General features: G+C 42.2%; 1 protein-coding gene across 1 annotated transcript; it reads right to left on the bottom strand.

Moving 5' to 3' along the window:
• Positions 1-115: 115 nt before the first annotated feature.
• LOC122646882 (mitoferrin-like) lies at positions 116-13216 on the bottom strand. Its single transcript, XM_043840519.1, has 2 exons — positions 12248-13216; positions 116-647 (listed from the first exon to the last, which is right to left on the bottom strand). Exons 1-2 carry the CDS (start codon positions 13091-13093, stop codon positions 435-437), a joined length of 1059 nt encoding a protein of 352 aa, XP_043696454.1. The 5' UTR covers positions 13094-13216; the 3' UTR covers positions 116-434.
• Positions 13217-13786: the final 570 nt, after the last annotated feature.

Genomic DNA, 13786 nt, shown 5'->3' with positions numbered 1-13786 from the left:
CATTACAGCCACTCAACAACAGTGCATAGAACAAACCCATCAACCAAAATTGCCTAGTATGCTTCCTTGATCTCAAGTCCTGATTCTCAAGTTTAACCTTTTTTCCTTTTTTTTAATTTAACTATGGCTTCCATTGCCAGTTTTTGTGTTGTATCTCACTGTAATCTGTCAAAAGATACATTTTTAAAGTATAATAAGGCACAAGAGCATTAGCCTCAAAGAATAACTATCACCTACACCCTCTTCAACCACCCAGTATGAGCCCCAACCATCTCATCAGCAGAGAGGAGAAAAAGAAATATGAGGAAAACTGAAGATCAAAAACCCTCACCAGCTTATTTAGACACTGCCGGCACAAAAATCAATTCTGATAAATAATCATGAGATTGATCCCCCAATCAAAAGACCAGGTGGTATCCCCTGGTGCTAGATTTTCAGGTTTTCGGGTGGAATCGGCTGTCTGGGAAGGGTGCAAGGAAACTTTTCATGGCTTCATACGTGGACCAGCATATTGCAGCTGCTGGGGCATGGAACAATATCCTTGGCTTCAGACCTTGCAGCAAAGCTTGGGGACCCTCCTTGGACACTATCTGCTTGAGAGCCATGCGAATAGAACTACTACCAAAAGTGTCTGCTCCACCTACCCCCTGTGACAGAACCATAATAACAATAAATTATTAGGAAAAATCTTAAAAATCTCAGGAAGCTTGATTTATATCCTGAACAAATATGGTGGTATTAGATGGTCACTATTTAGTGAGAAATCTGTAAAGTTCTACTGTACTATATTTTGTGTATATTAATAAGGATATTTTGCTTGTTTGTGGTCTGTAAGATACAATTGATTTTTGTATTCTCACAATGTTGGGTATTGGGTCATAATTTGTCAAAAAATTTGTTGAATATATTATTGATGCTTATAAACAACAATTTACATGCATAACATTAAACTTGCTCCTAGAGAAGCCAAAATCAATAGTATACCAAAGCATGAAGTGGATGCATTGTTCTTGAATCTGATCGAGAGACCGGCTCTGCTGCACGTATGGTCAGCACTCAACATCTATTCTTCTTGCTTCAAAAAATGCCCCTCTATGGACTCTTAATGGCAGTGAATGGGACGATGCCGAGCAGTGCCCATATGTTCAGTGTAGCCAACCTCCAGGTTGATGGCACCCAGGCTCCAGGGCTCAATGATCTCATCTTGGACGTGCACACCCATCGCCAAGGTCACAGTGAGCTTACTTTATGTACTCTTTAACTTAAGAACACAGCAATAGCAGAATACAATAAAGAAGGAAAGGAGAAGTAGAAACAGTGGAGGTAATGATGCTATTTTCGGATCCAAGACAACAAAGTCCAACCTCTTCTGTGAAAGTCTTTAGCTCAACAGTCCTAGATGGCCTACTACATGTGGGCAGTGAAGAGAGCACTTGTGATTATATGCCTACCTTGCTTGGGACCAAAAGAAATATAAAGAAGTCCAATCAGAAAAGTCAGAGAGAAACCCTTAATTCTGCTTGCCTAAATAGCCTAATTTTTTTTTCAAAAGGAAAAAGTGAAGTTAAAAAAAATAACCCAAAATGGTAAAAAAAATTTGATAATAAAAGATCGAGGATCAAGAAATGAACAGAGTAAGACAAGCTGAGCTTCATAATAAACCTACCTCTCCACACCATGCCAAACCTCACCAAGCCAGCACAAACACATTTGAAGGAATAAACCTCCCACCCTGAAGCAAGAGGATGTATCATGCATGCCCACCTCCAATGGATCACTATGCATGTAAATCCAATTCTCATAAACCCTTTGGAAGTCTCACTTTCAATAAGAGATTTAAGAGGAAACAAGAGACACACAATTCAAAACATACTTGGCCTCTTCTCTTTTGCTGTCTCATAATATATTTCTTCTAAACTCTTTCTCCTTTCCGACTAAAATCAGCCTAGTCTTTGCTGTTGGGCAACATGATCTGTTGATATTGTTTCAGGTTTTCAAGCAATTTTTGAGAGTGGAACTGTCACACCTTTAACTTGTTAATACACCATTCTTCTTTGTGATGCCAAGTACGAGTATATTTTTAAAACAAAAAACTCTTACAACCACACCAGGCCAGCCCTCCATTGGCTAATGTCACCAGATTCGTCCCAAACTCAGACTTGGGGAGACAGTCAAAGCATTCAAATAGCCATATTCTTACAATACGCAGATGGAACTAAATCGCCAAGATTTGGAAACAAGGCAAGATTTTATGGAAGGGCTCACTGCTTTCTTGTCAAGAATTTGCGACCTCAATACACACATTATCTATTTGCTCAGCCTCTTACCACCTTTGAGGTAGCAGCCGAGGTGAGGTAACAAGTTGAGGATGCAATTCACCCAGATAAATTGCCTAAGATAGAAACAAAGTCCAATACAACAGGAACAATGGAGGGAGAAAGCCTTATCAAGGGGGCAACTTGGAAGTGAATCCAGTGTCATCCAATCACAAAAGTCCAAATACTTCAATTTGAATTGACTCAGCACCACGTCAAAGAAGACAATGTTGAGATATTATATTTTGCATATGTATTTGGTGATTACTATTTTTTTTTGTTGAGTGAAAAAGATATGGATTTGATTTAAACCTTCAAAAGTCAAGGATCGGATCGTGCAATTAACCTTGAAGGGGAAGAGATTTGAACTAGGGCCCAACTGGGGAGTCAATTACTAGGGCAGTGCTATAGGTAGAATGATGGTGGAAGAAAGAGAGAAGTCAAATTCTGGGCTTCGGATCATTTTGGTTCAGGTCTTTCATAAACAGTTTACATGAAGAACTCGCAGTAGTAAAAAAGGGCAGGTTTAGTAAAGCTTTAAAATTGATTAAAGAATATGGGAAACTGAAAATGGTGGATGAGAAGGGATTTTTATAAATCCAGCAAGAATTGATTGTTAAACAAATGCTTTAGGCATAGTGTATACTCAAGCTGTTTTATTTTTCTCTATTGTTTCTCAAGTTTTAAGAAGAAAATTCAGAAATCCCAGGAAGAAGAAATCCATCGAAGAGGAAAGAAGAAATCCGAAAGAAATTGAAGAGGAAAGAAGAAATCAGAGGGAAGAAGAAATCAAGCCGAAGAGGAAGAGAGTCCAAGAGGGTCGCCATGGCGTAGGTCGCCATGCAGCCCTTCAGCGAGACGCCATGGCGCCAACAACAACTATGGCTTTAGGTGGGCTCTATGTACACCCCATCCATTCCTTGATACTGCATACCAAGTTCACTTCAAGACAACAACTACAATAGCCCAATGATAGGTTGGCCTGAGCATTGGCAAGTTTCTTATCCTTCCCAGACTTCACATAGAAAACAATCACAATTAAAAGGAGGGAAAAGTTTAAAAAAAACAAAAAAAAAGCAGTCACTTTATCTTCTTAGAATTCTCACAAGACTTTTCTTAAAGTTTCCAAATCCTTTGTTGATGCAGAACCTGGGTCAAAATATCCTATTGGGTTTGCTATGGGCCCACCCAAATACCAAATACCCAACTTAAAAGAAAACGATGGCAATTTGGTAAAATCTAAAGTTATCTAGGGGGAGTGGCAGGGCTGTAATTAAAAAGAATCTGAAAAGGCTATTGGATATAAAAATAGGTAATGACAAAATAAGATTAAGAATTAAAGATTGAGGGTCAACTAGGAAGAGGAGACAAAGTAAGGACAAAATGGGTTAATAGACATAGGAAGGGGTAATTTTGGGAAACCAATTCTCAAAAGACAAATTGTGGGTGGGGAGAGATCACCTTCAACCTCCCGACCAGCAAAGCCAGCGGAAGGGGAGTTTGTTTCGGAAGAGAGATCTTCCTGACTAGAAGTCCAACCGAAGTGAAACTTTAAGAAAGGGATCGTTATTCAAAACCCTATTCGTTCCAACAAATAGCAACTCCAACAGACTAAGATTCGTTTGAAAATAAGCTTCTGCAGATCAAACTAGGCGGTAGAACCAGTTCAGAACTGAACATGACTTCGAAGCTCACCATGGGGAAAACATATAGGGCTAAGATTCTGGAACTGTAGTCACCCATAGGAGTGCAACTAACATACAAAGTTCCATTAACTAGAGCAGATTCAACGGAGATCAATTCACTCTTTTCTGGTTGCAAGTGTCGCCCAGAACAGAGCAAAGGTAACATTAGCAGAAAATAGAAGGGAAGAAGAGACGGGGAGAGAGAGAGAGAGAGAGAGAGATCGCAGGAAGAGGGGGGAGGGGGGAGGGGGGAGGACACAACCAGTTATGCAGGCTTCAACCAAAACTCAATTTTCATTCATTCTCATCTGAAACATCTTGATGATTACAACCTTGTATTTAAAAAGGGACATAAAGTCTCCTAACTAAACTTTAAAACTGAAACATAGTGGAACTCTACCACTACCGAGCCTATTCAAAGTAAAACAAATGACTAAACTATAAATCTAAATAAATAAATAGATTACTAATATCCTACTAGACTCCAAAAACCAATTGGACCCGGTTCATTTCCATCCGAATTCCCAACGGGTTCGGGCCAATCCACGGAAGCGCTCATGCATCACTTGTGAGCCTTGGGTTCATGGATTTCTGTTTACTTTCATGTGTGCATCAGTGTTTTCTTCAAAGTGTGATTTGCTACCATCTCATCGGCCTTAGTTATCAGGTCTAAGTTGTGAGTTAGATACCATCTTCTCGGCCTTACTTGTCAAGTTTTGCTATTGTCAACTGTTAAGGATAAGAGTTGACTAGGCAACTAGACTGTCTAAGTTCATTGTATGTTAGGATAACACTTGTGACTCAGCCTTACCTAACATACCTTATTTGTATTTGTTATCCTCTCTATAAATAAAGAACGGCCTCTATCATTCTAGACAAGCCAATCCATTCTCTCCAACCATAGTTGTCAAGGCATCCAGGCGCCTTGGTTGACTTGAACGCCTTGGTTGCCTAGGCGGGCACCTAGGACACCTTGGTCGCCTAGTTGGTGTCGCTTGGAATTTGGACCCTCTCCACCGCCTTGAGACGCCGTGACAACTATGTCTCCAACCTCCTATTCTCAACTTGGTATCAGAGGCCAAATACTTTGGGTATTTTTTCTTTTTACATCACTAAGAGGAGTTCGACCCTACACATTAAAGACTTCGGCCTCCCAAGGCTAAGCATAGTCAACTGAAACGTGCCACCTCCACTAACCTGCTCACCCGCTGACCCTACAATAGTACCACTGCCCACTGCCGTTCACCGCTAGGGCTCCATGCCCTTTGCCGCGTCCACCGATCGCCGTTGGGCACCACCACCCTCCTACTGATCACCGCCAAGGCCCTAGGCCCACTGTAGATTGCTTTTTGGGCCCCCAGTAATGTAGTCCTTGATTGGAAGGGATCCAACTAGCCAATAACCAGGATCTACTCTGAACAGGTAGTTCGGGGGCTAGGTCAAATTCTGGCTAGGGTTTAGTCAGGGTTAGGGATAGATGGTAGGGTTAAGGTAAGTTGATGTAGGGAAGTCTTCCAGTGAAGGTCTCGTTAACAAATAAAAGGTATAAGGCTGCTAACCAGAATCGGCAGCAAGGAACTGTGAGAAATAATGGGATTTAGGGTTAGGGTTTGAAGATGTCTAGGGTTTGATGATGGGGTATGGGATAAGTGTCAGGTATGAGTTTTCCAGTGAAGGTTACGTTAAGGAAAACTCAAAACCAGGGGCTGTATCAGGTTCGTCAGCAAATAATGGAGGTTAGGGTTAGAGTTTTGATAATGGATTATTGTAGGATTGAAGGGGATTGGATTGTCAGTTTGGGCTGCAACTTGGATAGAGTCTCCAAGAGAGTGAGGGGAGAATTCAATCCAAATTTGGGGCTGTTCCTATGGCTGGTTTGGTCTGGTCAGAATCTAGGTCTTGGGAAAATTGAAAAACAAAAGGGGGAATCTAGGGTTTGGCTGTATGGAGGATTAGAAGAATAACGGCTAAGGTTAGGGATGATTCAAACTTACTGTTGTTGAAGAAGTACTTGGACACAGCTTGTTTGGATGGAAGATCCTTGAAAAATCGGAGCTTGAACCAGAACTTGAATGTAACAGCAATGGAGAAGAAGAGCAGCAAAAAAACTTTCCATTAATATAAAAAATTCGTGTCCAGTGCTTATCCCCTTACAACCTTATATAAAAGACTCAAAAATAGACTCCTACACTGAAAAGGAAAGGCCTAACCCAATCCTAAACCTATTAGGTAACCTAAACTAACTAGGAAACTAAAATAGACTCAAAACAGAGTTCTAATCCAACCCAACTTACAAAACAATTAAATAGTCATATGATCACTTAAGTGATCACATGACCACTAAAAAGAAATCTACTAACTAATCCCGTATGTAACCTTATTACCCATAGTTTGGGCCCATAAAAATAGCCTATTACATAGAAAAGTCATGGGATCAAAGGCCCAACATGTATAGAACCCAACCCTAGTTTGGGCCCATTAAATAAGCCTCTTTTGGAATCTGCATCACCCGACCCTCTTGTTGATGACCGCCAAGGCTCCTAGGCCATTGTCACACATCACTAGGGCCCCCTGCCTCGCATCGCAAGAGCCCCAAGCCACCTATCGTGCATCGCTATGGCCCCCAGGCTCCCTGCCAAGCACCGCTAGGGCCCCATGCCCTTCCTTGACTCTCACATGGCCCTACTAGGCCTTGCCCCTACCTCAACGAGCGCTGCCAGGCCATCCAAGCCCTACTGCTATATCCTTTTCTTCTACTATTGACCCGCCTTGTCCATCAATGCCAAGGATTTTTTTTGCTCACAACTATTGCCTCCAATGAGTGTTCTATATGCCATTGGTTAGTTGATCTAGTTGTGAATAATTTAATACCTCTATGGTGGAAAGCAGTGCTACCTCCACAGGGGGAGTAGAGGGTAGTGTGGTGGGTCAATTTGAGAACCCAAGACCACAACCCTTTTCTTCATATAGGTCCTACAAAACTCAAAGGCCGGCTCAGGTTCACGTACGAGAACATTCTCATACGAATCCTCAAAGTGGGGTCTACAAAGTGGATTCCATCTAATCGGCTCATGAGCGTACGAGAATGTTCTCGTACGTGAACCTGAGGACCCCACTTTGTGGATTCCATCTAGTCAGCTCAGGAGCGTACGAGAATGTTCTCGTACGTGAACCTAAGCCGAAATCCAAAACTCAATGGGACCAATTATCTTACCTGGTCCTAAGCATGCCTTCTCAATATTCAAGGTAATAATCTTCTAGGGTATTTAACTGGTGGCACCCCTAAGCCGGTTGAGACTACTGCCACAAGCCTTGTTACCACTACTTAGACTCTCCCACAATTGAACCTTAGCACTACCAACAAACTGGTTGCTCCTGTAAAGGAACCAGCTAAGTGTGATGATAGTGGACGTCACTCACTACACTAGAGAGACATGTTGAAAGCTTCATGGTCGCCCTAAGGGGGGAGCGCTGGGAAACAAGGGTCTTCTTGACTACAGGTTCATCTATCTGAATCAACTAATGGTTCTTCCTCTGCTATGGCCTCCCCGTTTTCCTCAGAACAGATGGTTGCTCTCCAACGCATGATGACACAACTTGGTACGACACCCTCTAGTGTGATTATTGTGAATGTCCTCACCACACTAGAGAGACATGTTGGAAGCTTCATGGTCGCCCCAAAGGGGGGGCACGGTGGGGAACAAGGGTCCTCTCGCCCTCAGATTCATCTGTCTGAAATAACTGATGGTTCTTCCTTTGCAACGGCCTCCCCGTTTTCCTCAGAACAGATGGTTGCCCTCCAATGCATGATGACACAGCTTGGTACGACACCCTCTACCATGGCTTCTTCCACTACATCTACTTCTCATCTAGCCCAACTAGGTATATTTCATGTTTCTTTTCACTTTAGTCCTTCCTGGCTCCTTGATTATGGGCCTCTGACCATAAGCCTAGCTCCTTGGACATGTTTCATACCTATCTCCCTTGTTTGGGTAAGGACAAGGTCTGAGTTGTCGATGGGTCCCTGCCTGCTATTTCTAGTAAAGGTTATGTTTCTTGCTCTCTTACCATCTCATTATCTTTAGTTCTCAACGTCTTTAACATACAAATTTAATTTCCATTTATAGTCTCACTGTTGACCTTTAATTGTTGTGTTCACCTTTATTCCACTCATTATGTTTTTTGGGATCTGGTGCTGGAAGCAATAATCGTATACGGCAGGGTACGTGATGGTCTGTATGGTTGGAGAGAATAGTTTGTGACTCAGCTCTGATACCAAGTTGAGAATAATAGGTTTGAGAGAATGGATTGGCTTGTCTAGAATGACAGAGGTCGTTCTTTATTTATAAAAGGATAGCAGATACAAATAAGGTATGTTAGGTAAGGCTGAATCACAAGCCTTATCCTAACATATAATGAACTTAGGCAGTCTAATTGTCTAGTCAATTCTTCTCCTTAACATTCCTCTTCAGTATGGAAGCATCACATGACAGTTAAGAATGGCTGTATTGTATCAGGGGTATATGTGTAAATATCCCCTTGTATTATTTTCTTATTTTTTGTCATTTGTATAAGGCCAAGGGCCTATGTGTAATTTACTATTCTTTTCAATATAAGCATGTTAGTCTCTAAATTAGAGACATAACACTTGAACACCAAAACCGTGGCTGCTCTCTTCTCTTTCTTCTCTTCTCCTTCTTCAACCTAAAATCTAACATGGTATCAAAGCTGTTTGCTCCTGGAGTTTGAAGGTGATTGAAGATTGTTTGGAAGGTGAAGAACAGTCTCTGTGAAGGAAAATAGCATACCTTCTCGGACTGTTTCTCTCTTGTCTGCCCAAAATCGAGCAACCAAGTGCTCTAGTTTCGTGTGGAGGTCTTGTTTCTTCTCATTGTGTCCTCCCACATCTCTTGGAAGCACCCAAGGAGTAGAAGGGAATCTCGGCCAGGCTGTTCTGCCTCTGTTTTCCGCCAGTTGCAGTGTTTTTTGGCTCTTGTTGCTTCAATAGGTGCCACAGATCATATGACTGGTAGGTCACAGCTATATAATTCCTATTCTGTTTGTTCTGGGAAAGATAAGGTAAAAATTGCTGATGGTACCTTCTCTTCTATTTTTGGTAAGGGAGATATCCAGGTTGCACCTTTTTTACCCTTGAAGTCTGTTTTTCATGTTCCCAACTTTGCCACTAACCTTCTTTCTGTTAGTCAATTGACTAGATCTTTGAACTGCTTTGTCACCTTCTTTCCTACCCATTGTCTTTTTCAGGATTTGGTGATGAAGAGGGTGATTGGCAGTGGTCGTGAAGCTAATGGCTTGTATGTTTTGGAGACTGGTACTTCCCCTATTCTGCAAGCTCAGTCCTATGTTTGTGGGCAAGACGGTGGACGTACTCAGGAGGATATTCTGCTATGGCACCGTCGCTTGGGGCACCCCTCCTTTTCTATTATGCGAAAACAGTTGCCACATTTGTTTACTTCTTTTCCTGTCTCGCATGTTTTTCATTGTGAACCTTGTCTATTTGCCAAAAGTTGTAAAACAGTTTATGCATCTAATGGTAATAGATCTACTTCACCTTTTCATCTTATCCATACTGATGTTTGGGGGCCCTCCCCTATTACTTCTTTGCGTGGCTTCCACTACTTTGTTTCTTTTATTGATGACTTTTCTCGGGTTACTTGGGTTTTTCTTTTGAAACATAAGAGTGATGTCCATGTTGCATTTACAAACTTTTATGAGTTAGTGTATACCCAATTTCAAACTCAGATCCAAATTGTCCGCTCAGACAAAGGTGGGGAGTATATGTATAGTGGTTTGGAAACCTTTTTTTCTGACCATGGCATTATTCATCAGGTGGCTTGTGTTGATACCCCTCAACAAAATGGGGTGGCTGAAAGAAAAAATCGCCATCTCCTTGAAGTGGCTAGATCACTTTGGTTTACCATGCATGTTCCAAAAACTTTTTGGTCTGATGCTTTACTCACTGCTGTCTTTCTTATTAATCACATGCCTTCTAGTGTCTTGAACTTCCAGGTTCCTCTTGATCTCTTGCCTTCAAGGTCCTCTTCTTTTTCTCCCCCTTTATGAAGACGAATGAACAAGTGGCTGATATCTTCACCAAAGGACTTGGCTCCAATCACTTTAGTTTTACGTTAGACAAGCTGGGTATGTATGACATATACCACCCAGCTTGAGGGGGAGTGTTAAGAATGGCTGTATTGTATCAGGGGTATATGTGTAAATATCCCCTTGTATTATTTTCTTATTTTTTGTCATTTGTATAAGGCCAAGGGCCTAGGTGTAATTTACTATTCTTTTCAATATAAGCATGTTAACCTCTAAGTTAGAGACATAACACTTGAACACCAAAACCGTGGCTGCTCTCTTCTCTTCTCCTTCTTCAACCTAAAATCTAACAATGACTTCATCCAAACAAGGTTCCCTCTTTCTTATCCTTTAGCACTTCATTCCAACAAGAGGGGAGCGAGTTGTTTTCCACAAAGAAAAACAGCTTTAAGTTTATTTGCAAGATTATCCCCTCTTGAACAACTCCTGACTCTTTTAAGGCCAACAATTCATCAATATGGTAAGTAATGGAATTCTCATCAACAATCTTTAAGCCAAAAAATTTACAGAAACATATTTATGGTTTCCTAATACCCCTGCATATCTCCAATTTCTAAAGCTCTACAAATATCCTTGGCATGATCAATACATAACCGATAATGATATAAGCCATTTGAAATGACAATCAGAATATAGATACTACTCTCTCCCACGCTGCACTGAAACCAGAACTCGCAGGTTCAAGTTGATTTTCACTATCTACTAGCCTATGTTTAATTTATTAATTGCACCATTGGCAACATCTGCAGTCACTAAACCGAAAGTAAGCTCACTTTGCCAATGGCTATTATGGTTTGGGATCTCCTGGACTTCACAGGATTCATCATGCTTATCACCAATGACAAATTCAAGATGGTTGAACATATGATGGTGAGATGGTTGTAAACAGCTATGTAATTTAACATTTGTGAAGCCAATATTAAAAAAAAAAAAAGCCACATGAGAGAATTTATTTCAAGAGTAGACATAAAGCATGCATTTTGATGCACTGTCTTCATATCTGATCACCCCTTCCCCCCTCCCCTCCCTGGATCTAATCCACAGTGCTACAAGTTGAGGCATCCGGACTCCAGGACTCAATGGTGTTGTCTTCGAGGTGTGTAACCACAACCAAACATGCCAACTAGAGAACACAGTAGTAGCAGAAACACTGACGATGAAGTGTACTAGTCAGAGAACAGTGCAGCCAATGTCCAAACCCTTTTATAGAGGTCTTTACCCCAATGGGCCTACATGGCCACCCAAATATGTGTGATAGGGAGACAACCAATAGAGAAGTCTCTTCCTACATCAAGAAAACTCTGAAAGAACTGAATAACAAAAGTCTAGATAACCACAAGGATAAAGGTTGTGACAAAAGATCAAGGATCAATAAACAAAACGCTATGCAAGGTAAAGGCTATCTTGTGCGCCAAATCCCAATCTTATAAACCACTTCCAAGTTCTCTCCATTTCCAATACGGGGCTTAGGAGTTGGGACAAAGAGAGAAAATGAGGAACAAGTCAATACACTATGAAAAATCATATTAAAAGTTTACAAAGCTTGGGAGGGGAAGAAATAAAACACTGAAACTTAAAATTTTTGAAATTTAAATTGATAAAAGGCAAAAATGGCAATCAGAATTTTTGAACCACGGTTAATAAATCCACAATATTTCCACTTAACAGTTACCACATTCAATAATTCTAATTCTTCTCTCTTCAGAGGATAAAATTCTAAGACTGGTTGGGTAAAATGAAAGTGTTGTTTCACACGTGGATTATCACTTTCAACCTGGGGGAGGAGGTGGAGGAAAAACTGCACATTGCTTGTACACATCACTGTTTCTGTTCTAGCTTGAAGAACAGATTTGTAGCAAAATAGTAGTTCCTGTGGTACTACCAATAGTAATTTTCCAAATACTTAACAAAGCCCAAGAAACCTAGTTCATTTCAGCAGCAGAACGAGCTCCAAATCGATGCAACAATTAGCAGTAGAAGTCATATCAAATAGACCAATTTCAAATAATGAAACAGACAGAAACCTTATCTATTTCGGCAAAAGTGGGAGCGTTAATTATTGCTAATGCATATAAGAAAGAATCAACCAAAGCCCACAGGATTCAGAAGGTAAAAGAAACTAACCTGGCATTGCAGTCTTGTTTTGACAACATCCAAGGGGGTCGTAACCGCACCAGCCAGGGCACCCGCAGCTCCACCGGCAGTGATATGAACGAGAAGCCGTTCCTCTCTCGCATTCTCTGGAGATACCTCATTCAAAACCTTCTTGACGGCCTCATAAGTAGCGAAGTGCACGGCCGTAAAAGGAGCATTCATCACGATGGTTGTGCGGTAAGAAGCATAGAAAGCCCTCAACCCTTCCTCCCTAAGCATCCTCACCACACAATCCTTTACTCCACTATAAGGGCTGCTCCGCAACTGCAACCTCTGCTTCACAACATCCATAGGGGTGAGAACGGCATCACTAGCAGTGGTGGCAACAACACCAGAAGCCGCGTGGACTAGAGGGTGGTGACCTGAACGGTTGCCGCCAAACTTTTCCTTGCAGACTTCGTAGACGGAGAAGTAGACCGCATGGGCAGGGCCAGCACCGAGACCCATAGCGCCGATGCCACGGTAGAGACCTAATGGGCCCTCGGTACGTATAATTGAGGCGAGGAAACGGCCGAAGCGGGGATGATGATAAGTCTGAGTCGGAAAGGGCGAAGATGAAGCAGGGGCAGAAGAGGCGCCAAGCATCTGCATACGGGTCTTGAGGGTGTCGACAGGGAACATTGCCATGTGTTCGACCATGCCCGCAATGGAACCCGCCATCATGAATTGCCAGAACCGCAGGCCGTCATGGGGGGCCTCGACCGCAGTGGCGATGGTGGTTAAGTCGACGTCGGAGGAGATGATGTGAAGGTGATCGGAACTGTTGCCAGTAGCGAGGTCGACGGGGTTTTGGAGCTCGGCTGGGTTTTGAGTCATAACTCGATAACACCCGATTCCAATTCTTAACCCTCTAACCTAGAGGACCTTCGGAGAGGAAAAAAGCCACCAGCCACCCAGATCAGAAGGACGAAGAAGGAGAGGAAAGTGGGTTCAGTAAGCAGCGGCAGGTATAAGTACGGGTTTGGCCGTTTGGGCTTGTTTTTAAGGGTTTCGGACTTTGAAAAGAGCAGGATTGCAGGAATTGGACGGATCAGGGTCTCTTCCTCTGGGGTGAGTCGGATTTCGACCGTTTCGTTTCGTTTTCATCTCCACTGCCACACTTTAAGGAATTGAAGAGGATAATTTTTTTGGACTGGATCGTCCACACCTAGACACATGAGGTGAAATAACTGCCTTGCCTCCAACAAAAGGCAGAAATCCTACCCTTATGATGCTTCAGCTTGAACAATCATTGGCCCCCATTACACACACGGACCACGCTCCCCTGCAACCCTAAAAAGAAATTAGGATTTTTGTCTTCCAATAAAAATATAAAAAAAACACAAAAAGAAAAACAAATGCAGAGGGATCCCTATTATGCCAATATGAGAAGGAATCTACACGACACACCAATGGTGATTGAGGGGTAGTGCACTGTTGCCTTGTGGGACTTTTGGTGTATGTGTGTGTGTGGGGGGGGGGGGGTTGGTTCTCGAAGCAATCGGCATAGAGGAATGGACCATTGAGATG

Source organism: Telopea speciosissima, chromosome 1 (genome assembly GCF_018873765.1).
Source record: "Telopea speciosissima isolate NSW1024214 ecotype Mountain lineage chromosome 1, Tspe_v1, whole genome shotgun sequence".
Taxonomy (NCBI): Eukaryota; Viridiplantae; Streptophyta; class Magnoliopsida; order Proteales; family Proteaceae; genus Telopea; species Telopea speciosissima.
This window is presented reverse-complemented; position numbering and strand designations above follow the sequence as displayed.

What these genes read in the sequence shown, in the direction of transcription:
- LOC122646882 (XM_043840519.1), bottom strand. Translation starts at nt 13,093, where the DNA reads ATGACTCAAAACCCAGCCGAGCTCCAAAACCCCGTCGACCTCGCTACT. An exon ending in AAACAAGACTGCAATGCCAG is followed by an intron (nt 648 to 12,247) that starts GTTAGTTTCTTT and finishes GTTCTGTCACAG; the next exon opens with GGGGTAGGTGGAGCAGACAC.